A 25,239-nucleotide genomic window follows, 5' to 3' on the forward strand; every position below is an offset into this window, starting at 1 on the left:
AACTGGAATTTTATAGTGACAAATAAAAAAAAAAAATGTTGTATGGTAGTATGCATTTTCAACAAACTTTGGATGATCAAACCATCCAATTTAACAGTAAAAGGCCACCAGGTTTGTGTACAGCTAGCTTGTCTCTATGTGTTCTATGCCTGCTGCTTCTTCTACTAGTCCTACTATAGTTCCCTTGACCAAAACAAGAAGAGACTGAGATCTCACCATTGCCTCAGATCTGCATCACAGTTGCAGTAGTATCTGGGATCTGTGCAGTTGCGTTCAATGCCACAGGCACATTTCTGCACGCCTGGTCCTGAGCCGCCCCAGTAGAAGTGCTTCTCGTTCCCCCTGCCGACCCACCATGTGGACGGAGAACCGTCTAAAACAAAGGGAAAATATCTTAATGCCTCAAACTTTGAGCAATTAAACTTTCTTCTTGGAGATTTTTTACCACATCCATTTACCTGGCGAGTTGAGCAGGTGTGATTTGTAGCACATGTACACCACATGCTGCTCACAGAGCTCAGCGCTGCTGGTGATGGCATTCACCTGAACCACAAAAACATGAGCAGTTCTGCAGGTGAGCACCATATTCAGCATCTGTTGTTCAGATATAACAGAGTTAATTGTTAAATTCACACTGTTTTAAGTGTCACCTGTTCAGCAGACATGCTGTAATTGAGTGTGAGCACAGTCTTGTCTTCAGGTCCGGATCCTGCTGCCACAGAACTTTGAGCAGGAAGGTCGTTCACAATGGTGGTCCACACTTTGTCTTCTGAAATACACACATACACAGGTGTACCGCTCAGTGAGTATTCAATTATGGTTATATTTTTATGCTTGTTAATTTAAAATAAATGTGTTAGGAGAACTAACTGGATGAATTTAATGCTAAAATGAGTAATATCATATTTTATAATGTTAGTTAAGATTTCTTGCACCAAAAACATTCATAATTCAGTCATTAGTCATTTTTTTGGTACCAAAGGGGTCATTGATGTGTAAATGTGGGTGATTGTGTTAATTTATTCATTGTTATGACAATGAATAATTAACACATGATATAAATATATTAACTGAACTTAAGATGAGCGTGCTTCACATGATCCTGCTGGTATTCTCTGTCTTGTTTTAAATGTAGTTAAATATATTTGTATTCAAATGTATTATATATACACAATATATACACTTTGATATGTTTACACACACACCCACACACACACACACATACATACATACATACATATATTTTATATATATATATATATATATATATATATATATATATATATATATATATATATACAGTATCTCACATAAGTGAGTACACTCCTCACATTTTTGTAAATATTTTATTATATCTTTTTTTTTTTTTTTTTGTGACAACACTTAAGAAATGACACTTTGCTACTATGTAAAGTAGTGAGTGTACAGCTTGTATAACAGTGTAAATTTGCTGTCCCCTCAAAATAACTCAACACACAGCCATTACACCTAAGTGAAAATGTCCAAATTGGGCCCAAAGTGTCAATATTTTGTGTGGCCACCATTATTTTCCAGCACTGCCTTAACCCTCTTGGGCATGGAGTTCACCAGAGCTTCACGGGTTGCCACTGGAGTCCTCTTCCACTCCTCCGTGACAACATCACAGAGCTGGTGGATGTTAGAGACCTTGCGCTCCTCAACCTTCTGTTTGACCACAGATGCTCAATAGGGTTTAGGTCTGGAGACATGCTTGGCCAGTCTATCACCTTTACCCTCAGCTTCTTTAGCAAGGCAGTGGTCATCTTGGAGGTGTGTTTGGGGTCGTTATCATGTTGGAATACTGCCCCTCGGCCCAGTCTCCAAAGGGAGGGGATCATGCTCTGCTCATTCATGGTTCCCTCTATGAACTGTAGCTCCCTAGTGCCGGCAGCACTCATGCAGCCCCAGATCATGACACTCCCATCACCATGCTTGACTGTAGGCAAGACACACTTGTCTTTGTACTCCTCACCTGGTTGCCACCACACACGCTTGACACCATCTGAACCAAATAAGTTTATCTTGGTCTCATCAGACCACAGGACATGGTTCCAGTAATCCATGTCCTTAGTCTGCTTGTCTTCAGCAAACTGTTTGTGGGCTTTCTTGTGCATCATCTTTAGAAGATGCTTCCTTCAGGGAGGACAGCCATGCAGACCAATTTGATGCAGTGTGCGGTGTGTGGTCTGAGCACTGACAGGCTGACCTCACACCCCTTCAACCTCTGCAGCAATGCAGGCAGCACTCATCCGTCAATTTCCCAAACACAACCTCTGGATATGACGCTGAGCATGTGCTATCAACTTCTTTGGTCGACCATGGCGAGACCTGTTCTGAGTGGAACCTGTCCTGTTAAACCACTGTATGGTCTTGGCCACCGTGCTGCAGCTCAGTTTCAGGGTCTTGGCAAAATTCTTATAGCCTACGCCATCTTTATATAGAGCAACAATTCTTTTTTTCAGATCCTCAGAGAGTTCTTTGCCATGAGGTGCCATGCTGAACTTCCAGTGACCAGTATGAGAGAATGAGAGCGATAACACCAAATTTAACACACCTGCTCCCCATTCACACCTGAGAACTTGTAACACTAGTGAGTCACATGACACCGGGGAGAGAAAATGGCTAATTGGGCCCAATTTGTACATTTTCACTTAGGGGTGTACTCACTTTTGTGGCCAGCGGTTTAGACATTAATGGCTGTGTGTTGAGTTATTATGAGGGGACAGCAAATTTACACTGTTATATCACTACTTTACATTGTAGCAAAGTGTCATTTCTTCAGTGTTGTCACATGAAAAGATATAACAAAATATTTACAAAAATGTGAGGGGATCTATCTATCTATCTATCTATCTATCTATCTATCTATCTATCTATCTATCTATCTATCTATCTATCTATCTATCTATCTATCTATCTATCTATCTATCTATCTATCATATGACCCTTTTAGATGCTGTTTGTCTGGGAGAGCCTAATCCAGTTGAATACAGACAAACAAAAATGCTAGTCTAGCCACCCGTTAGCTTGTGTTTACACAGTGAATTTCATATGTGTCTGTTGGTTCTGACCCATCATACTGCAGGTGACTCTGAATGGCTCAAGGGGTCCGCTGCCGTCTGGATCGATCCAGTAATTGTCTGAGCTTCGGCCCAAGTGTTTGTACTCCTCACATGACTGCTCATACACAGCTGCAGAAACACACAGTGTAAGCATCAAAACAGCCACCACTGCAAGAAAATCTACAATGCTTCATTTCTAAGAACCAGTCAGCTAAATAAATACAAATAAAATATATATCCTAGCATCTGACAATTCCAAAGCAAAAATGTCTATTCTCTAAAGGTTCTTTGCATGCAAAGTCTCAGAGTTGCCATATGTTTTTTTTTTTTTTGGAGATTATAAAAGATCTTGATGATTCATTACAGGTTTTTCAGATCAGTACACTGATGGTTTTCTAAGGAACTACAGAACACAAAGTTCTTTGTGGAGCTCAAAATGGTCTCCTACACTATCAGACACTGTTTTTATAACACTTTATAATATGCTTGATCTAACACTATTTTGTCCTGTGTACAACATAGCAGCTCAAATAAAAGTGGGCAATATGATTTTAGATGGCTTACAGTTGTGGCAGGTGGCACCAGAGTATCCAGTGCCTTCACAGGCACATTTAAACGTGTTTCCAGTTTGAGAGCACTTGCCTCCATGTTCACAGTGGTTTGGCACACACCTTGAGAAAAAGAGAGAGAGAAAGATTAAAGCCACTGGAAAGGACACTTCAAGCCATTCACTTGAAAGGAATATATATATTGTGATATAAATAAGAATATTTATATCTGTGTGGAAAGTTTTGTGCGCACACATCCAAAGGGCGTCTCAAGTCTTCTTGCACTTAGCAGACCAACTCAGACAAAATGATGTCACAAAAAAGCAAGTAACCTAGTAAACATAGTCAGTTATGCCTTAAGTGGATGTAACAAGTCAAGAAAGACAACGTGTAACAGACGTAGGCTAGTAAGTGCTGTGCGTGTAAACCTCACTCCCCTGAACTCAAGAGGCGCTCTAGTGACTGATGCTAGAGACTGCGGTCTTCAGTCTCCTTGTTAGAGCGCCTCACTCTCATGCGGACGGGCCCGGGGTTCGAGTCCCACTTAGAGTAGGCAGTTTGAACCGGAGGGGCTACAAACGCATGTGTACAGTATCAGTATATTAGATCTGTGCATTTGCTCTTAAAGTGACAGCAGCCTAATATTCCTCCTGCTGTCTGTGTTTTAAAATTTTAATCAATAACTTTTGTAACTTATATTATATTAACATATTAATTAATAAGGATGTTTAATTTATACAGTGAAGACTATGCAGTGTTATTTTACATTTGCTTACTTTATTAAATTTCTGTACCGGTACAAAATATTTATGGCCAGTAAATTTTCTTAAGTTACTGGCCTTGTATGTATGTATGTATATATATATATATATATATATATATATATATATATATATATATATATATATATATATATATATATATAAACAGTGATTCAAAAAACAATGAAAAATGAGTTTTGACAATTTAATATAGACATTTATTTACTTTTGTATGATAAAACAATTTTGGGTTGCCACTTCCTGAAGCAATACTAGTTGAAAGGTACTGCAATCTCACAGTCAGTCTCTGTTCTTTGTAGCTCTATAAAACCTAATTTTCACAGTCTTTAAGTCCTGTCTGCAGAAGATCCTGATCCTGCATGTTAACACAGTCGGCCTGATCAAATGGGGCAGGACACATGACAGAACTTTGAGGAACTTCTGCTGAAGTGAGTCAGATATGGCTTACATAAGCTTCTCGAAGCGGCTTCACAGCTCTGAAAGTCCTCATGACTCTAATAAAGCAATCAGTGGTACAGCTTGAGAAATGTCTGATTGCTTTTGGAGAGGTTGAACAAAACAAAAAAAAAGACAATCAAAATACAGCAGAGGCTTTGATAAGAACATTGCGATCAAAGGCAAACATCTGTTCTTCATTAGTTTGCAGAGTCATCTGTGAGAGTGCAGTGCAGCATGTTCATGAATGAATATGGATGGTACGGGGGATTGACTTTAACTCAAAGGGACGTTACCATATGAAAAGCAAAGCTGAAAGGAGAGAGCATGTTGACTTTTACAAAGCAGAATATGCATAAATCTGTAAAATAATTTGAGTGGTTGTATGCAAATTTACATCGGGTCTCTCCATCAGTGCAAGTAAGAATGAATTACCTGTCTATGATGGCACACATATCCAGGCTGACGTTCTCAAAGCTACCCAGCATGCCTTGCTCCACAGATTGCAAGTCAACCAACTGGTCATCGACATGTATGAGCTGCATGCAGCCCTGAAAGGAGCGCTGAGATGGAGAAAGGTCTGTCCGCGGGAAGTATCCTGCACATGGCAACAAGGAAATTAAAACCTGTAATCTCAGATGTGCAGTCATGCAAAGCAGATCAAGTGTGCTCAATAAGGTGCTGACAATAAGTATCCATCATAATTAAATGTAATAATATATGATTAGAATGATTTCTGAAGGATCATATGACACTGAAAATTGGAGTAATGATGCTGAAAATTCAGCTTTGCCATCTCAGGAATAAATCAAACTTTAAAATCTATTCAAATAGAATTTTTTTCTCAATATTGCCACAATACTTCTTGTATTTTTGATCACATAAGAGACTTTTTTCAACAACATTAAAAATCTTAATTATTACAAACTTTTAACCTCTTAAGAGAGGTGGTTCCTACATTTACCTGCGAAAAAATAATCTCCTCCAGTCCTGATCTGAATAGGGAGGGCAGCTCTCACTGTGGACATCTCGTCTCCATTAATGGTCAACATGGCAATGCTTTCCAGTGCCAGGAAGTGAACGCTGTGCCATTGTCCATCATTAAGACCAGAACCTGCACAGCAAAATGGATTACCTCCATGAGCAAAAGGGAAATCATGCTCTTCTAGATGTATTTTAGGTTTTTTGTATGTGTGTGTGTGTTTGTATGTATGTGTGTTTTTGTCCATGTTTCACTGGTAAATACACTGAAGGGGTTGGTAAGATGTTTATATGTGGTAATGAGTTCTAAATGGCTGCTAGGGTGTTGCTATAATGATTTTAAGGAGTTCAAACCAGGATCCACCCAAAATGGCTAAGGAGACAAAATATATATATATATATATATATATATATATATATATATATATATATATATATATATATATATATATATATATATATTGCTTTAAATGTATTGCTATATGGGTGTTGCTACAGGGATACTAAGATGTTCTGATTGTTTTGGGTGGTTGCCAAGGTGTTGCTATGCTGATATGCTAAGGTGTTTTAAAAGGCTGCTAGGGTGTTGCTACGGGGATGCCAGAGGTTCTGAGTGTTTTAGTGTGTTGCTATGTTGTTTTGAATGGTTGCTATCATGTTTCTATACCGTTTCTAGGGTGTTTTGGTGGTTGTCAAGGTGTTTCTATGCGGATGCTAAGGTGTTGGCTGCTAGGTTGTTGCTACAGGGATGTTGCTCCAGAGATTCTGAGTGTTTTTTGTCTGTTGCTACGTTGTTTTGAATGATCCTGCTTTGCAGTTTCTAGGATGTTCTGGGTGGTTGTTAAGGTGTTGCTATGCAGATGCTAAGGTGTTTTATATGGCTGCTATGGTGTTGCTACAAAGATGCCAGAAGTGCCGAGTGTTTTTAGTGTGTTGACATTATGTTTTGAATGGATGCTATCATGCTGCTATGCAGATTCTATGGTTTTTTGTGTGGCTGCCAAGGTGTTGCTTTGCAGATGCTATGTTGTTTTAAATGGCTGTTATGGTGTTGCTACAGGGATGCAAGAGGTTCTGAGTGTTTTAGTGTGTTGCTATTGGGTTCTGAGTGGTTGCTATCATGTTGCTCTGCAATCTCTAGGGTATTCTAGGTGGTTGCCAAGGTGTTGCTATAAGGATGCTAAGATGTTCTAAATGGCTGCTAGGGTGTTGCTACAGGAATGCTGAGGTGTTCTTAGTGTTTTAAATGCACTGTTATGTGGTTGCTATAATGTTCTGGATGGTTGCTAGGGTGTTGCTACAGGGATGCTAAAGAGTTCTATTTTAATGTGTGTTCTGTGTGGTTGCTGTCATGTTGCTCATGCAGTTTCTAGATTGTTTTGTGAGGTTGCCATGGTGTTGATTTGTGGATGCTAAGGTGTTCTAAATGGCAGTGAATGTTTGTTTGAATGTCTGAATGTTTTAAATATGTTTCTATGTTGTTGCTAGGGTGTTTTGGATGGTTGCCATGGTGTTGCTATGAGGTATGAGAATCTATCAGGATTTCAAAAAAAATCTTTATGCAAAAAACGTTTTAGATTTATTTATTCTAATAAAAACAGAAATAAAATACCAGTGGAAGCTGAAACTAAAGAAATTCTAAAAACTGAGAGAGCTCTCAGATTGTTTTCAGGTGTAATGTTACCTGAGGATATGTCCACACGTGTATTCTTGCCCAGTGCGACGTAGATGTGGACAGTAACTTTACCCTCCACCAGGCTGACCTCCACCCCTCCAGGCATGAGTGGAGTAAAGAACAGCAGACCGCTGGGATTCCATGTCCGAAACTGAAGTCTGACTGACACTGTGTCTGCGTCAGTTCGACCCGGAAGCTGCAAGGAGCCGGTGGAGTTAAAGAAGGCAGGGTACGTGCGTGATTCCGTGCAAGTGAACGTCAGGTTATGCTGGAATGGGAACAGCACACATAAAAATGAACATTTCTAATAACAATGAAAATTAAGGGGTTAAACACACAGCACTGCAGGAATGATCACAAACTTTACAGCAGAATTTCAGAGGATAGATTCATTTGGTCATAGTAAGAGGGAGTTTTATTCAGGAAACCTGGATAGTTCACATCAGGACCATACTGGAAGATCCAGCTAAAACCAGCTTAAGGTGGTAGCTGGTTTTGTGATGTTTCTAGCTAGTCCACAGTGGTCTAGATGGTGGATCAGCTGAAATACCAGCCAGCGGACCTGGTTGGTCAAGTCAAGCCGTTTAAGATTGACAGACCACCTTGAACCAGGAAAAGCAGCTCCCATGTTTCAAATATCCACTCAATCACCTTAAATTGGCATGGATTTTCCAGCATAGAAAGGGACTGTGGACAATAACCGGCAGTCATTATGTAGTCATTGTGAATAATCACAGAACACACACAGTGACAGCACTTCTCACTTCATGTTCGTCCTCACACACAGAGCATTGTGGGAAAGGGAAGGAGATCTCTGTTTATGACTGAGGTTAGTGCAGGGAGAGGAACTGTATCTATTGAATATTTAATGTGAGATATAAAAGTCGCAAACCTTTGGGAGCTGAGATTACTGTAAACAATACAAAAAATCAAATTAGAACAATCACTGAAAAAACAACAGAATGCCTCAAATCTGTATTAAGAAAGCAAATGGGGTCGTTTCTTATTTCTTGTAACATGAAGTAATTCAATCTTTTAGAGCAGTGGTTCTCAGGGGCTTGGGTTTAAAATGATTTAAACAGCTAAAACAAAACAGCTAAAGTTTAAGAACCTTTCAGAGAACATTTCTTAAAAAAAAAAAAAAAAAAAATGTATTAGTGTTAAGAACATTTGTTATTTTAAAATCTTTTTTATAAAGAACCTTTTGAGCAATAGAAAGGTTCCATGAATGTTACAGTTTCTTCACAGAATCATAGATGCCAATAAAGAACCTTTTTTAAAGGATTAGTTCACTTCACAATTAAAATTTCATGATAATTTACTCACCTCCATGTCATCCAAGATGTTTATGTCTTTCTTTCTTCAGTCAAAAAGAAATTAAAGGTGCCATTGAAGGTTTTTTTACAAGATGTAATATAAGTCTAAGGTGTCCCCTGAATGTGTCTGTGAAGTTTCAGCTCAAAATACCCTATAGATTTTTTTTAATTAATTTTTTTAACTGCCTATTTTGGGGCATAATTAGGGGGCCCCTTTAATTGCTCGCGCTCTCCGCCCCCTCCCGAGCTCTCGACTCTATCATTGCATAAACAAAGTTCACACAGCAAATATAACCCTCAAAATGGATCTTTAAAAAGGGTTCGTCATTCATACTGCATGCATACATCGGATTATGTGAGTATTGTATTTATTTGGATGTTTACATTTCATTCTGAATGAATTTGAGGCTGTGCTCCGTGGCTAACGGGCTAATGCTACACTGTTGGAGAGATTTATAAAGAATGAAGTTGTGTTTATGAATTATACAGATTGCAAGTGATTAAATAATGAAAATAACGACGGCTCTTGTCTCCGTGAATACAGTAATAAACGATGGTAACTTTAACCACATTTAACAGTACATTAGCAACATGCTAACGAAACATTTAGAAAGACAGTTTACAAATATCACTAAAAATATCATGTTATCATGGATCATGTCAGTTATTATTGCTCCATCTGCAATTTTTCACTATTGTTCTTGCTTGCTTACCTAGTCTGATGATTCAGCTGTGCACAGATTCAGATGATAATACTGGCTGCCCTTGTCTAATGCCTTGAATATAAGCTGGCATATGCAAATATTGGGGTCATGCATATTAATGATCCCGACTGTTACGTAACAGTCAGTGTTGTGTTGAGATTCGCCTGTTCTTCGGGGATCTTTTAAACAAATGAGATTTATATAAGAAGGAGGAAACAATGGAGTTTGAGACTCACTGTATGTCTTTTCCTTGTACTGAACTCTTGTTATTTAACTATGCCAAGATAAATTAAATTTTTAATTCTAGGGCACCTTTAAGGTTTTTGAGGGTTGAAGGTCCAAATGGCAGTTTCAGTGTAGCGTCAAAGGGCTCTACACGATCCCAGCCGAGGAACAAAGGTTTTATCTAGCGAAATGTATTTTATTTTATTTTTTTAAATGACAGATCGTTTCGCTAGATAAGAACCCTATTCCTCATCTGGGATCGTGTTGAGCCTTTTGAAGCTGCACTGAAGTCCACCCTGTTGAAGTCCACTATATGGAGAAAAATCCTGGAATGTTTTCCTTAAAAACCTTAATTTCTTTTCAACTGAAGAAAGAAAGACATCAACATCTTGGATGACAAGGGGGTGAGTAAACTATCAGGAAATTTTAATTCTGAAGTAAACTAATCCTTTAAGAGTGGATGTCAAACTCTAAATATTTCATTTTAATTTAAGAATTTCCATTTGTGAGTTAATAATAATTTAAAAAAAAAAAAACTCTATCCCATATGTCATATAAATTCACTCACTGCTCTTAAGTGAGTGGCTTTAATAAAAATTAATCTCTATTTCAATCTAAATTATGCAGTAAAGACTGTGAAGTTTTTGATAACTTTATTCAATTTCTAGATATTTCCTACCGGTTAGATCAAATATTTAAAATATACTGTCTTTATGTTGTTTCTACATTAATTTGAAGATTAGATGTGAAATTAATACAATATAAAAATATATTAAAAACTTTAATGTTAGGTGTGATTAATTACAGAAAAATTTGCAATTAATTAGTTCTTTTTTAATCGATTGACAACACTAATTTTAATATAATTTAATATGTTTTTATATAATTATTTTAATTATTTAATTATCAAAACATATTTATTTATTAATAAATTAATTAATATATTGACAGTTCTGGTTTATATAAATAAAAGTAAATTTTTACAATAGGGGAAAAAAGGTTGAGGATTGCTGTTTTAGAGTAACGTAATACCCAACAACAGCAATTCCTCTGTACAGATACTGAATTAACTCCACAAGGCATTGGAGAGCCCTGCAGTGTTCATTTGATAAAAATAGACATGTAAATTTGGCACGTACAAAGCTGGAGGTGTCTACTTTTCTCCTGCGTGCGAGGTTAGTGATATTGTCCCCGTTGTAATGAATGGCCTCCATGCAGCCGATGTAGTTCTCTCTGGCACCTGAGCTGGGCTTGGCAGACACTGGCATCCCTCCAAATGTAATCTGGGAATAGACACCGAAGTGATAGAAACATTTACCATCTATAATACCGACAGCAAAACATTAATCTTATCTAATCTTATCTACACTATCTATCTGTTTGAATAAATGCCACCCAGTGAGCGAAATCATATGTGTGCTAAAGACCCAGTTCCCGGTAGCATTGGGGTAAGATGATTAAACAGAGCGGGGGAGAGGCGTAAATGGAACATGAGAGAGAAAATGAGAGAGGACTAAGGCATTATTACATAATATGCAAATATATAACTGTGTTAATGGCTTTTATGTGATATTAAAGGGATAGTTTACTGCAAAAATTGACATTGCATGTTTTCAATTCAGAAATTCTGCCTTAAAGTCACCATGAAATCAAAACTGACATTGACAATTCTTGTTTTTTATGGAATATTGCAGTATTCATTTTAAATGGTTTATCTATGCACATCATTATTTTTTTGTTAAATTCACCCTCTTTATCTTTAATCAGATGCCATATTTTAACACATAACATAAAACAGATTTATTTGAAATCGGTCATTTACTTCGTAGTCCAGATCCAGGTGGTCAAACTCTCCATTTGTGCGGAAGCTCTGTGTGTGCTGGTCGAGTGTGAAGTTGACGCTGCGTCTGTATCGTTCGATCAGAACTGAGTGCCAGTGGTCGTCATCCAAAAGGCTGCCGCTAGACACTGATGTGTGACCCTGAATGGAGCCGTACTGATTACTGCCTGAAATAGACACAAGCATCAAAATCCATTAGTGAAACAGGTCAGATGGGTCAAACCAGGATCCACCCAAAAAGGCTAAGGAGACAAAATATATATATATTTATGATAATATTGAAAAAAGCAGGACATAGAACAAAACAAACAAACAAACAAACAAACAGACAAAAAAAAAAAAAAAACAGTATGTTAATGTTTTTGAAAGAAGTCAAGCCTGCATTTATTTGATCGAAAATACAGTAAAAACAGTAATATTGTGAAATATTATTGCAATTTTAAATACATTTTCTATTTCAAAATTTTAATATGTGATTTATTTCTTCAGAAATCATTCTAATAATTTGTTGCTCAAGAAACATTTATCTCTATTATCAATGTTGAAAACAGTTGTGCTGCTTAACATTTTTGTGGAAACCGTGATACATTTTTTCAGGATTCTTTGATGAATAAAACTTTCAAAAGAACAGCATGTATAGAAATCTTTTGTAACACGATGTCTTTAGTTTCACTTTTGATTCATTTAAAGGGATAGTTCATTCAAAAATGAAAATTCTGTCATTCTGTTATTATTTACCCCCCATTGACTTCAATAGTATTTTTTTTCCATACTATGAAAGCCAATGGAGCCCATCAACTGTTTGGATACCCATATTCTTCAAAATATCTTCTTCTGTGTTCAGCAGAAGAAAGAAATTTATACAGGTTTGGATTATTTTTGTTCAATAATATTTTTTGATTATTATTTAAAATTTCTAGGGTATTTATACAATTTTAATTAGCTATTTTCCCCCATTGAATATAATGCACATTTTTCTCTAATATATTTTCAATTAAAGCAGTATTCCATGTTAAAAAAGAGACATGGCATTTAAAATCCAATCTTTTGAAGGTAGATTAGTGGGAGTAAAAAAAAAAACGTATGTAATGTCATGGTGTAACCACTAGATTCCTATATAGTTCTATATAAAGTGGTTTTGGATTTATACTTAGACATTCTCAGAAACAACTTTTTGTCAAGGTTTAGATTTTTTTGTTTGTTTGTTTGTTTGAAATGTTGATTTGAAGTGTCCGTTTTTGCATTAATTTTACTACAGTCAAACCGGAACATAGAGGAGGACATTTTGTTACACATAACATCAAAATTAAATAAAAATTTAACAAAAATGAACAGGTATGTTTTATCACAGCTTAATAAATCTGGGTTTGATCTGATTTCAACCTCTTATTTGAGTCTTTTGGCTCAATTTTACCATATTTTTACAGCCACACCTGTTCATTTGAGTATATTATAGAGTTAAATACATTACCCAGGTTGATCTGCAGCAGTAGTTTGGCTCGCTGTAGCTCTAGAGTGATATAATCACCCTGTTGTCCCTCTCCATGCAGCAAAATGCCCTCTCCTTTAGTGGTCTTAAACTTCAGTGATATCACATCCTTCAAGATCTTCATCTTTTTCTGTCTGAACCGATAGGAAATCACTCCCTGGCCATCAAAGCTGATCACGTCCGCCCCTGAACGCAAGAATATGGGTCAGTCTCAAACAAACATTTGAAGTATTTTCTCATGTTTTCTTAAATCAAACCAATTGATGATGCAACAGTGGTGAAACTGAACATATTTGCTTTTAAAGGAACCATATCATGAATGATTATGCAGAATATTCCTTGATCTTCAAATAAACATTGTATTATATATACTTTATATATTTGAAAACTCGACACTCCGTCCACAGCCCAAGAAGACCAAACACAATATGCTAAAAAGCCTATTATTGAAGAATGATGCAACTATACTGGTCCTGACAACAAAGTGAGCAAGCAATGCATAAAGTAAGAATTGCACAAAGAGGTTAGGTAATGAAAGGGTTAAAAAATGATTAAAAAGTTTAAAAAGACCACTTTAACATCTACTCACAGTAAGCACAGCCATAGATCTCCACTCTCAGACCAATTTTCCCCTCCTCACTCCAGTCCAGCGGGATGAAACGCACGTATCGAGCCACGAAAGGGTGCTGCAGTTCATGCCGCACGGCCCGTTCTGAGTTCCAGTTACCTGAAAATGTCTGAGGCAGAAAAGAGTGAAACACTTTATAAAGGCATTGAGAAAACCTCCTTCTGTGAGTGAGATACTCCATTACTGCTCGTTCTGTGTACACAGATCAATACGACAGGCTCTCGGCACATATTTCCAGGAGAACTGGCTTTGCATCTTAATTTAGTTTTATAAGCACTGTTATTGAGTATTTTAGCAAGGAGGGAATTATGTGTGCTGTAATGTGTCATGAGGGGAATTTATGGAAGCTTGTTTCTGCCATGAAATAAAAATAAAAAAAAAGGTAATTGCGACTTTTTACCTTACAATTCTTTTTTTTTCACGCAATTGCAAGTTTATATCTTTCAATTCTGACTTTTTCTCAGAACTGCAAGATCTAAACGTACAATTGCTGTATAAAGTCAGAATTGCGTAATATAAAATCAAAATTGCAAATTATAAAGTCAGAATTGTGTGATAACTTGCAATTGTGACAAAAAAAAGTCAGAATTTTGACTTTATATCACACAATTCTGACTTTATAACTCGTCAAAATTGTAAATACCTTTTTTTTTTTTTTTATATTTAGGGGTGGAAACAAGCTTCCATAGAAATCAGTGTAGTTGCATTTGCAATCTTGAGACAAAAATATGCATGTTAGCATTTGAAAATCAGAAATAAAAATAAATATGATCTCCTTAATATCTCAAATGCTTCTCCTAGAGAGCAATAATAGTAAACAGAGAGCAAATATTGACTCCTTAATTAATTCTTATGCACGTTTTCTCAGATTAAAAAAAAGAGACTTTTGCAAAAGTCTTCAGCTTATCAGATTTCTATAGAAAAATGCAGTTATACGTCTCAGAGTTTCAGAAGAAATCCCAAAAATGATTTAAATTGTGCTCAGATAGTTAGCAATAAATTGAATGATTTCAATATATAACTTTCTCATTTTAAAAGAAAAGGATTTACTGTCCAAAATATATAGAGGAAAAGTTTCACTTTTTTACTAAATCTTTGTGGGTCATGTGAATTTTGCACGACACAGCAGCAGCTGTTATTCTCAGATTTGGTAACCCAAAAACAATATTTACTCCCTGAGCTATAAATCACAGTTTTCCCTGTAAACTCACCCATATGTTGCTGTCCTGCCGATACGGCTTCCAGTTGCTTCCCGTGTCACTGTAGAGAAGCCTGTAGTGTTTCGTCCAATCAGAGCTGCTGTATCTGCCCTGTGTTGCTATGGCAGTGATCTGTTTCCTGGCCCTTAGGTCCACCTGTAGCCACTGGTACCTGTCGGAGTCTAACGGTGACCATCCTCCATTGCCTATCAAAGACAAAGTACAAGTCAAATCGGATGAGAGAAAACAGCACATGCAGCCAAGTTTGAATTACGATCCACATCGCAGCTCCTTAATGCTCCATTAGCACTATACTTCCTTAACGGTAGCCAGAATGTGCATTAAAAATTATTATGACCTACGGAGATGTTTTCTCTTTTATGCAATCTAAGCAAATCCTAAAGCATACTTTATCTGCAATGAATTGCACCACATCTCTGTCTAAATGTCAACTAATGAGGAGAGAGACACAGCGGACATGAGTGACATTCATGCTGTGAACAGCCATACTACTCTTACATTTTCTGCAGTATGCAAATTTTCTTTGCATAGGTGACCCTGATGACCTACTACTATACAATGCAATGCTATTGACTAGATCTTACATTTCCAGTGTGATGAATGAACCTGGAGGTGATCGCAGCCATGGTTTTTAACATTGTGCCTCATTATTTATACCGACACATTTATACAAATTTGGTTAAAAATGCAAATGTATGCCAACATTTTGCATGCAGAATAGCTGTATTTAATTGGCATTATAAATGGACACCTCTTACAGCCAAATAAGGTAATGTGCTAACAATTTAGCATACTCATACATCACTGCATGAATTAAGGCATCTTTACACATACGATTTATAGCTGTTCTGAAGCGGGTCTGTACCTGCTCAGAATTCAGTGTAAAGACGCAATGCCGTGTTAAAGAAGACCTAAAATACGCCGGGTCTGACCCACCTCAGCCCCTAGTATCAAAGGCGAGTCTGATTCTGTTCTGGTTCAGTGTAAATGAACGCGAAATATAGCCGCTCTAAACTACGTCATTGCCATGACAACCAAAAGCATTCCAGTCAGCTCAGGCGGCGCGAGATTCAAGAAGCATGAAACGAAACATATAACTTAGGGCAAATAATAAAAATAATGTCTTCCAACAAGGGGCATTAAAGTAAAAGAGTCCTGTACTCACATCGTGAAGCAAACCACCAAAATAACAGCAGAGAATCGTCGTGTGTCATCAATTGGCTTTCGCCGTTTGTAATCTTCCTATTAAGAGACTGTCGGGTCAACGCGCTGCTACATTTCTCTCAGATAAGGTAAATGCTTAACACAATCGGCGTCACTTTGATTGTGTACTGTTATATTACATTCCAAAAATCATCTCCTTGAGGACGATATTTCACCCACACACGACGGTCTGTCTGGTGATCTGCTGCTGCCTGATACACGCAAATGCTAGCATCATTTGTTGTTTCTGTCTCTTTGAAAAAAAAAAAAAAAAAATGTTCGACCTATTTTAATCCTGTTGTGAACTACCCGGTGTAATAATGAATAATTTTGTTGCATCGTTCAATTTTATTTTATGACAAACATCAAAGCGTGAGATATAGCACGCAGTTTACTAACTTGTTACTTTAAATTTTCTTTTTTTTATTTCGAGTTATATTTAATTGTTTATTATTTAATTATTTTTAAATTAATTTTGTTAAAACTGTTAGTTTTGAAATACTTATGTTCAAAGCATTGTTTCCCGCGATTTTAATTCCTGTGTAAATGCGTTTATGCCGCTTCAGAACAGCATTAAACGTTCTGTGTAAATGCACATTTTTGTGGTATTATGCCGCTTCAGAGTTGGTTTCTGTGCCGCTTTTTCTGTGTAAAGATGCCTTAATGTTACAAAAGATTTCTATTTCATACAAATCCTGATCATTTGATCTTTCAATACATCAAAGAATCCTAAAAAAAACACAAAATAATTTGAAAAAGATTAAGCAGCACAACTGTTTTCAACATTGATAATAATCAGAAATGTTTCTTGAGCAGCAAATCAGCATATTAGAATGATTTCTGAAGGATCATGTGACACTGAAGACTGAAGTAATGATGCTGAAAATTCAACTTTGTCATCAGAAATAAATTACATTTTAATAGATTTTCATATAGAAAAGTTATTTCAAATGGTAATAATTATAATCAAATAAATGCAGCCTTGTTGAGCATGAGACTTCTTATTTAAAAAAGCATTAAAAAATCTTACGACCCCAAACTTTTGAACGTAGTGTTTATACTATGCAGTACGCTAGTATTCCATTTTGAACACAGCCGTAAAGCTCATCCTCACCTACTCTCCTGTTGAGTTTTGCATAGCCAGCGCCAAAATCAGCTGCCAACACGGAGGAGCTGGTGAAGGCGCTGTAGGGAAGGGGTGAAGCCAACACCTCATCACACCTCTCTGAAAAAAAACAGAAACAGAAAAACATATGTTTGAAATATCTCTAAACAGATTGTGCATTTTTTATGTGGTGTTCTGATACATTACTGATGCCTTGTTTCCTCATTTAGAACAGTCAGAATTAATCTTGTAATGATTTCTATCCTTGTGCATTATACATGAAAACACCATCCGAAAGTAACTCAACACCCCTCAGCTTAGCAAAGTCAAGGTTTGTTAGAAAGTCAACACAAAATTCAGAAAGCTTTCAGAAGTGGAACATGTGTTTCACTGAAAGTTCCTTGATGTTTCTGGCCGCTGTGGGTGCGGTCAGTCTGCAGAGTTTAAATAGGCTCCTCGTAACCCAATTTCTCTGACCAGAGGAGGACAGATTCAAGGCCAGAGTCTGAGTACTCCTCTCTCACCAACATGAGTCTCTATTTATGTGCCTCATGATTTACAGTGTTAATACACATCATTTTTAAGACAGCGCAGTAAAAAGACATCTTAAAACTTTACCAGATAAATTCAAACTTCTTTTCAAATGTATTCAATTCATCTTATTGTCATGAGATGGTTGCTACAATGAAGCATACGACAAGAATAATTCAAGGAAACAGTCTTTTATACAAAAACCCAGGAAAACTCAGGAAACAGATTTAACAACCACTTAATATCGACAACACCGCACAATGAACTGAATGAAGACAGGACTTAAATACACAGAGGAACTAATACATTAATTAATTGGAAAGCAGGTGATCAGGATAATTAATCAAATGAAACAAATTGACACACACTGGGTCAAATGACAGGGCACACAGGCAAACAGGAACAGGGAAAACAGAACCAAAACACATTGAAACTAAACCAAAACAGAACAAAATATAACCATTAAACTTAGTCACATGTATTTTTTAGATTATTCACCATATTTTTGGCCATCAGTGGGGAAAAGTAATGGTGATGAATACAAAAAGATTACAAAAAAAAAAAAGCAACATGTACAGAGATACCAAGAAAAAAACAATAAAACTATTTTTTTTGTATTTTTTTTTTATTATAAAAAAATAAAACTATTCAATCATTTTCAGTAGTTGAAATAAAGCCGAAATAAAATAAAATATAAAAATTACATGAAAATATTGCCCTATGCCTCTTTTGTAAGTTGAATTTCAATGAATTTCTTTGTATGGCAAAAAAAGATCAGAAGAAAGAAATTTATATATATTCTCATGCTGATCATGTTGGGTGAACTGTTATAAATGTGCAAATTATTCAACCAGCATATATGTTAACTACACTCTAAAAAATAATGTGTTGACTCAACGACAATAATTATCCCAACAGTTTGCAGTTATGACAGCTTCAAATGAAATTATGTTCAACCAACAAATTATATTGAGTTAAATGAACTTAATAATTTGTAACATAAACAAATTTGTCTTCAGCAGAGGAAAGAAATCCATACAGGTTTGGAACAACTTGAGGGTGAGTAAATGATGACAGAATTTTCATTTTTGGGTGAACCATCCCTTTAATTATCCCTTCAACATAATTGATTTATTCTCTTTATCCAGTCCTATGCAAAGCATGCTGGGAACTAAAAATCTACTACCAAAATTTCAAAGTTATCAAACAATTTCATTAAGTTACTACAACTTAAGTTTTTTTTTTTTTTTTAATTCAATTTGAGTTTAAATTATACACAATATTAAGTTAACTAATGATCAACAAATATTATGTCAACAGGACTCAATAAAATAATGTTTGCACCTTAAAAGGTTTAACTAAATCAATAAATTAGAATTTTTAACTTGCAACCATACATTTATTTAAGCTGTGTATCAGGTTCCCTGTATTACCTTTTAGAGTGTAGTTTCAGAGGTAAGGCACAACAAATAAATCAGTTACACACATGGATGTCTACATGGAGAATGCTGCATGAACAAAACCTTTCAATGAGTCAATATGATTATTTCACGCTGTGAGAGGATGTGCCGATGTTCTTATAACATGGATGCATTTTCTCTGACATGTTCTGCATCTAGTGAACCCTTCAGAGATCGCATAAATGTCAGCAAGCACATTTGCAGTGTTGACCTTCAACCAGATGTGATGAGGTTGAGTCCTCAAAGATGGCTATTTCCCATCATACGACATGCTTACTAAGTTGTACACTGTGCTCATGTCAATAAGAAATTTTATGGAGTCATTTCCATCTCGAAAACATAATTTTACCACTAATAATGTTTTCTCAAAAGCTAATGTACCAGTTACGAAGTAGACATCAGTGTTCCCCAGGAACTAGAGACTAAATTTTCCCCTCAGAAAGTCCTTGCTCACAGTAGTACTTTTCAAAGTTCAGGAACTTTCAGGGGTGGGATTTGGGCGCTGAACATGCTAATTGGTTGAGTTCATTCAGCATTTTATTTCAACCACCATTTTTAAAACTCTGTTGCGGTGTGTGCTGTGCAGTGAGAGTTATTTGCTATTTGAATCAACAATGGAGTTTATAAAATATGAGGGTTCAGGCTTTATTAAGCTTATATGCTGAGGATGAAATCCAGTCATACGTTATTCTTGTTAGTTAGTTGACATGTAGTTGCACAGTTACTTAGTAATAATGTTTAAAGTGGACCATTGAAATAAAATGTAACCAATAAAAAGGAGTTGATCATTTTATTCCAAAAAATAAATGCTTAAAATGTTGTTTTTGCCACAGAATGTTATCAATCACATCATTTGAGATTTGGTAGAAATGACAGAAATTTTAGAAAAATTAAACATTGCAGAATTCTCCTTTGATGCATGTATATAAACTTTTTTCTTCTTTTTAGGGGTCAAACACCAAAGATGCGTTGCATCCGTTTTGTTTTGTATCCTGTTCTTATTATTTTTTTCCTCTTCTTTTTCTTCCGCTCGAGCCTATAGGCAGCCCATAGATGGCAAAGAGTATAGTTAAAAGTTGTGAAATTTGGCACACAGATAGAGGACAGTCCCAACATTAACCTAGCAAATTTAGAATCTCGAACTCGATCTCTTTAGCGCCACCAACTGGAGTCGGCCAAAGCACAACCATGTCTCATTTCGGAGCACTGCTCATGAGGCTATCGGCTCCAAGAAACACCCTTCCACGTACACCTAAACACTTCAGTACAGTGACTGTGAATTCCTTTGAGCTCTAGAATTAGAGCGAGAGGGCGATTGCTCAGAGGATATTCTTTGATCGAACACCAGAGTGCTCATATATTGATCGTGATCTTCTCCTGGGATAAACCTTTCATTTACCCAGAGAGCCCATGAATCTCATGGATTCAACGCTGGTGCTGTTTAATATGACTCAGATTACTGAGATCAGCTCTACAGCAGGTAAATGAGAACTTACAAATTTACAGCCAATGAGAACATTTTTGAGAACTTTGGAGAAGACATATATATATATATATATATATATATATATATATATATATATATATATATATATATATATATATATGGCTTAAAATATATTCAAATAGAAAGCAGTTATTTTATTGTTTTTCCTGTATTTGTATTCAAATAAATGCAGCCTTGGTCAAAAACATGAAAAAAACATTAAAAACTGTTAGGCCCTAAAAGATCCCATTAATCTCAACAAGGTCTAAAATTGTGCTCAGATTTGCCATGATACCAAAGTCTAATAATCAAATGTCAGAGATCTCAATTTGAACTCTAACATTTCTCATTAAATTGATCAAAATGATCTGAACGGCTCCAGATTCATTTTATAGCTCTATACTTTTTACTGTATGTCAACTATTGAGTCATTTATGTCTATGTTTATTTATCCACAGGAATTTTAATTTCTATACCACTAGAATCACCAAACAGAGTTGCTGAAAAATGTTTCGAACACTATACTGAGCTATCTACCTTCTAAAAGTACCAATCACCCGTCTATGATCCACCAAAGCAAAACATTTCCCAGCAGTCTGTTCCACACTCTGAGATCTGTCCTTATTCTGCCTCTCACCTCATTACACACAGCTCTAAAACAACAGGTTTAAATTGACTTTGAGTCTGCTGAGTCGAGGTTGTGTCAAAAATAACCCTTGTGTCCTCTAAAAAAAGATAATGATATTCTCAGGCTCCTGTTCTAGGAGATACACACTCATCCTCATACTCATACTCATACACATTCATCCTTTTTTTTCTGTGTGTGTTTGGGGAAGACGTGAAAAAGCTAAGAATGCTGGGTAATGAAATCAGTCCATGCTTCACAGCCATGAAATGTACTTTTTTTTAGGGTTAGTCACCCTGTTCCAAAACCTAGTGTGCTGCCATTTTAAGGCGTAATGTTGATTACACAAAATTTAATTTCTACTTTTTAAAAAAGAGAGAAAAAAAGAAGAGAAAACAAAAACAAACTTGTGCAGTCCTTCTAGTGCTTGAAAATGAGTTGCAGCACTAGACAAGAGTGAAGCGAACCACATGAGAGATTGAAACTGATACCACAGATTCACTTTCCCACTCTAGTTTGGCACAGGTTCCAACTTAGAGAGACAAGGCAGCTCACCAGTTAATTTGTGTTCTCCAATATTTATGCAGCGGTCTAAAGGAAAGATAGATAAACAGAGTGCGAATAAGACAAGAAAAACATAAAGACATATTGGTCTCAATGAAATACAGATACCTCAGTTGCCAAATATTTTGGCTCTGAATCAGCGTTTGTATGGATCCTTCACAGTGTGTAGTGAACAAACAGCCCATTAGCCTGCCAGACAAACATCTCTCTCACTGAGCCAGCAATGTACAGTCAATGCCCAAAAAACGAGTCTCGCAAAGCAGGACTTTTGACTATCGGCATAAATCTGGCCAAGAAACACCCACTTAGACTTGAAGGGGCTGTCTGAATGACATGCTTTAGGAGCGGGTGAATCTGAAATCGATGATACCACAATAATACAGCAGCCTGCAACATGGTGTGAGCTCAATCAAAATGCTGTACAGAGAACACTGAAGAAATCAGTGGAAAAAAGTGTGTGTGACCAGAATTTCTGTGCAGCCAAAATTAGTAAGTACCTAGAAAGAAACTGTCAAGATGAAATTTGATGATAATTTAGCAAACATAAAATGAAAGATGGACAGATGGACGAACGGACAGACGGACAGACAGACAGACAGATACAGTAGGTAGGTAGATAGGAAATTAATGTAATTCAAAAGTAGTAGTCATTGAATGTATTTTGTCCCAAAGCAATGACAAATGATCCATAGTTTAGCACACATAGCCTGCTTTGATGCTCAAAGTGGGTTTTAAAAAAATAGACCTAAGTATTGAGAAATGGTGATCTAGTGATCATAAAAAAACAACTGTAAGCACTACTGCCTGGATTGCTGCATCTTGAAGCACATGAAGGCCACAGAAGCAGAAAGAGAACCATAAACACAACAACAGAAGCTCTTTGAGAGATGTACGCATCATTTTAAGTCATTTACAGATGAGAAAGCTATTTTGTCTAGGCCGCTGTGCCTCTAAACATTATTGATTTCTCCTTGAGCCTACAGTTTAAAGGGTTAGTTCACCCAAAAATGAAATTTCTGTCATTAATTACTCACCCTTATGTCATTCCAAAACCGTAAGACCTTCGTTCATCTTCGGAACACAAATTAAGATATTTTTTGATGAAATCCGAGGGTATCTGATCCTGTGTCAGCATCACATGCATGCGTCGTGCTACTCATGTGTTCAGCTTCGGCCAATACCAGGAAGGATAACAAGGAAGCCTGAACTGAGTTCACTACGTATGACAATGGTTCAAATTGTTGAATAAAGTCATTATTTTTTTTTATTTTGCACACAAAAAGTATTTTCATCGCTTCATAACATTAAGGTTGAACCACTGTAGTCACGTTGACTATTTTAACCATGTTTTCAACTACCTTTCTGGATGTCAAAAGGTGCAATGACTTTGCTGCCTATGTGTGGATCAGATACCCTCGGATTTCATCAAAAATTAATTTGTGTTCCGAAGATGAACGAAGGTCTTACGGGTGTGGAACGACATGAGGGTGAATACTTAATGACATAAATTTCATTTTTGGGTGAACTAACCCTTTAAACTATAGGCTCAAGGAGAAATCAATAATGTTTAGAGGCACAGCGGCCTAGACAAAATAGCTTTCTCGTCTGTAAATGACTTAAAATGATGCATACATCTCTCAAAGAGCTTCTGTTGTTGTGTTTATGGTTCTCTTTCTGCTTCTGTGGCCTTCATGTGCTTCAAGATGCAGCAATCCAGGCAGTAGTGCTTACAGTTGTTTTTTCATGATAACTAGATCACCATTTCTCAATACTTAGGTCACTTTTTGAAAACTCTTCCCACTTTGAGCACCAAAGCAGGCTATGTGTGCTAAACTATGGATATCATTGCTTTGGGACAAAATACATTCAATGACTACTACTTTCGAATTACATAAATTTTTTTTCTCACTCAGCCGCAACCATCACAAAAGCTTTATGCTTTTATTATAGCAACTGAATAGCAATGACCTACCAGTCACAGTGGTGAGTTAAGGTCACCTTAATGAAAATGTGTCCTTTTCCTATTGGTGAATACATTAGTGAGGTTCCCATTTATCAATATCTAATTATCTGTCAAACCAGCTGAAAAAACAATATGGCCATGCCTTCAAACATGTATGTTGACAAATCCTGAACAAACAGTATCTGCTACCAAACACTATTAGTAATCAGCAATGAGACACTATTTGTCTCATGTACAGTTATATAATTCCATATTGATAATCTTAAAAACAATATCATATTTCAATGATTTCCTCTGCTTGCTGTATACCTGCAGTAACAGACGCAAACAGAGGAAATTTAATTATGAAATTACTTGGAGGAACCGATCAATGTCAAAGGAGATAAAATTCAGGAGACAAATGCTGCATGTCTATTCTGCTGACATATCTATTCATGTATTAGCCACATTAATGAAAATCCACCAAAGTAAAAGGAATTATGAGTTGAATACATGGAAATTGCAACATAAGAGAGATATTTGTCACGCTACTGATTGTTCAGGTGTCAGCGCTGCAGCTCTCAGATCAAATACGGAGAAGGTTTGAAGTCATGATGTTTGATTAAAAGATACTTGAGAACCTATGGCATTATATTATCAACATCCACCTTGACTGTGGTGGGGATGGATGTTGGAACAACATTATAACTTCCTGATCCTCACTTACTGCTCATCATCTCCAAAAATGCAAGAAAGTGGCAAAAGTAGAGTTTACATATCAGCGAATTGCAAAATGCATAATTCCTGCCTTATTTTAAAGCCATGCAGCATAAGTTTTCAGTAACTTAACACCCATGAGAGTAAGACAGTCAACAAGAATGCAAAATGATCAAATTATTAAAGAACCTCTAATATTTCATGATTGACTCTACTATAGTCTTGCAGAGACTTTTGCAAACTTTGCCAGGCTAGTAGTTCCTCTGAAGCGCTCTGTTCCAGCCTGTTACCTTCAAACTCAACTTTCCATCTCAGAGGACATATAAAAAGCTTGTGATTTTGGAAAGCTCTCACCATTTTTGTGAGCAGTATGAATGAGACAGTCCGTAGGCAGCCTGTGGATGCGCTAGGATACTGCAGCATCTTGTGAATGAACTTGAAAATTAGTTGGTTGAGTATGTTTAATCTAACCTATAGCTTCTACATTTAAAGTAGGGTAGGCAATTTTTTGTTTTACTTCACATCCTGATCGCAATCAATAATAGTAGTGGTCTAAATATTAAAAAAATGAACATATATGTTCTGTGGAAGTCTCAGGACCAAAAAATAACAATGATGTGATGATAGGATGTCCTACCTGTCTGTCAATATACAGTACAGTCCAAAAGTTTGGAACTAGGGCT

At 36.4% G+C, this 25,239-nt stretch overlaps 1 protein-coding gene across 1 annotated transcript in view; it reads right to left on the reverse strand.

Moving 5' to 3' along the window:
* cntnap2b (contactin associated protein 2b) overlaps positions 1 to 25,239 on the reverse strand; it is a 45,566-nt gene that overhangs the window by 14,100 nt on the left and 6,227 nt on the right. Inside the window, exons 2-15 of the mRNA XM_067362154.1 lie at positions 17,241 to 17,351; positions 14,915 to 15,108; positions 13,665 to 13,812; positions 13,058 to 13,261; positions 11,569 to 11,753; positions 10,886 to 11,029; positions 7,511 to 7,769; positions 5,810 to 5,959; positions 5,281 to 5,443; positions 3,645 to 3,751; positions 3,090 to 3,209; positions 651 to 769; positions 459 to 543; positions 217 to 373 (exon numbers count right to left, since the gene is read on the reverse strand). Of these exons, the coding sequence (XP_067218255.1) occupies positions 217 to 373; positions 459 to 543; positions 651 to 769; positions 3,090 to 3,209; positions 3,645 to 3,751; positions 5,281 to 5,443; positions 5,810 to 5,959; positions 7,511 to 7,769; positions 10,886 to 11,029; positions 11,569 to 11,753; positions 13,058 to 13,261; positions 13,665 to 13,812; positions 14,915 to 15,108; positions 17,241 to 17,351 (2,146 nt within the window). The remainder of the gene's footprint in view (positions 1 to 216; positions 374 to 458; positions 544 to 650; positions 770 to 3,089; positions 3,210 to 3,644; positions 3,752 to 5,280; positions 5,444 to 5,809; positions 5,960 to 7,510; positions 7,770 to 10,885; positions 11,030 to 11,568; positions 11,754 to 13,057; positions 13,262 to 13,664; positions 13,813 to 14,914; positions 15,109 to 17,240; positions 17,352 to 25,239) is intronic.

Source organism: Chanodichthys erythropterus, chromosome 16 (assembly GCF_024489055.1).
Source record: "Chanodichthys erythropterus isolate Z2021 chromosome 16, ASM2448905v1, whole genome shotgun sequence".
Taxonomy (NCBI): Eukaryota; Metazoa; Chordata; class Actinopteri; order Cypriniformes; family Xenocyprididae; genus Chanodichthys; species Chanodichthys erythropterus.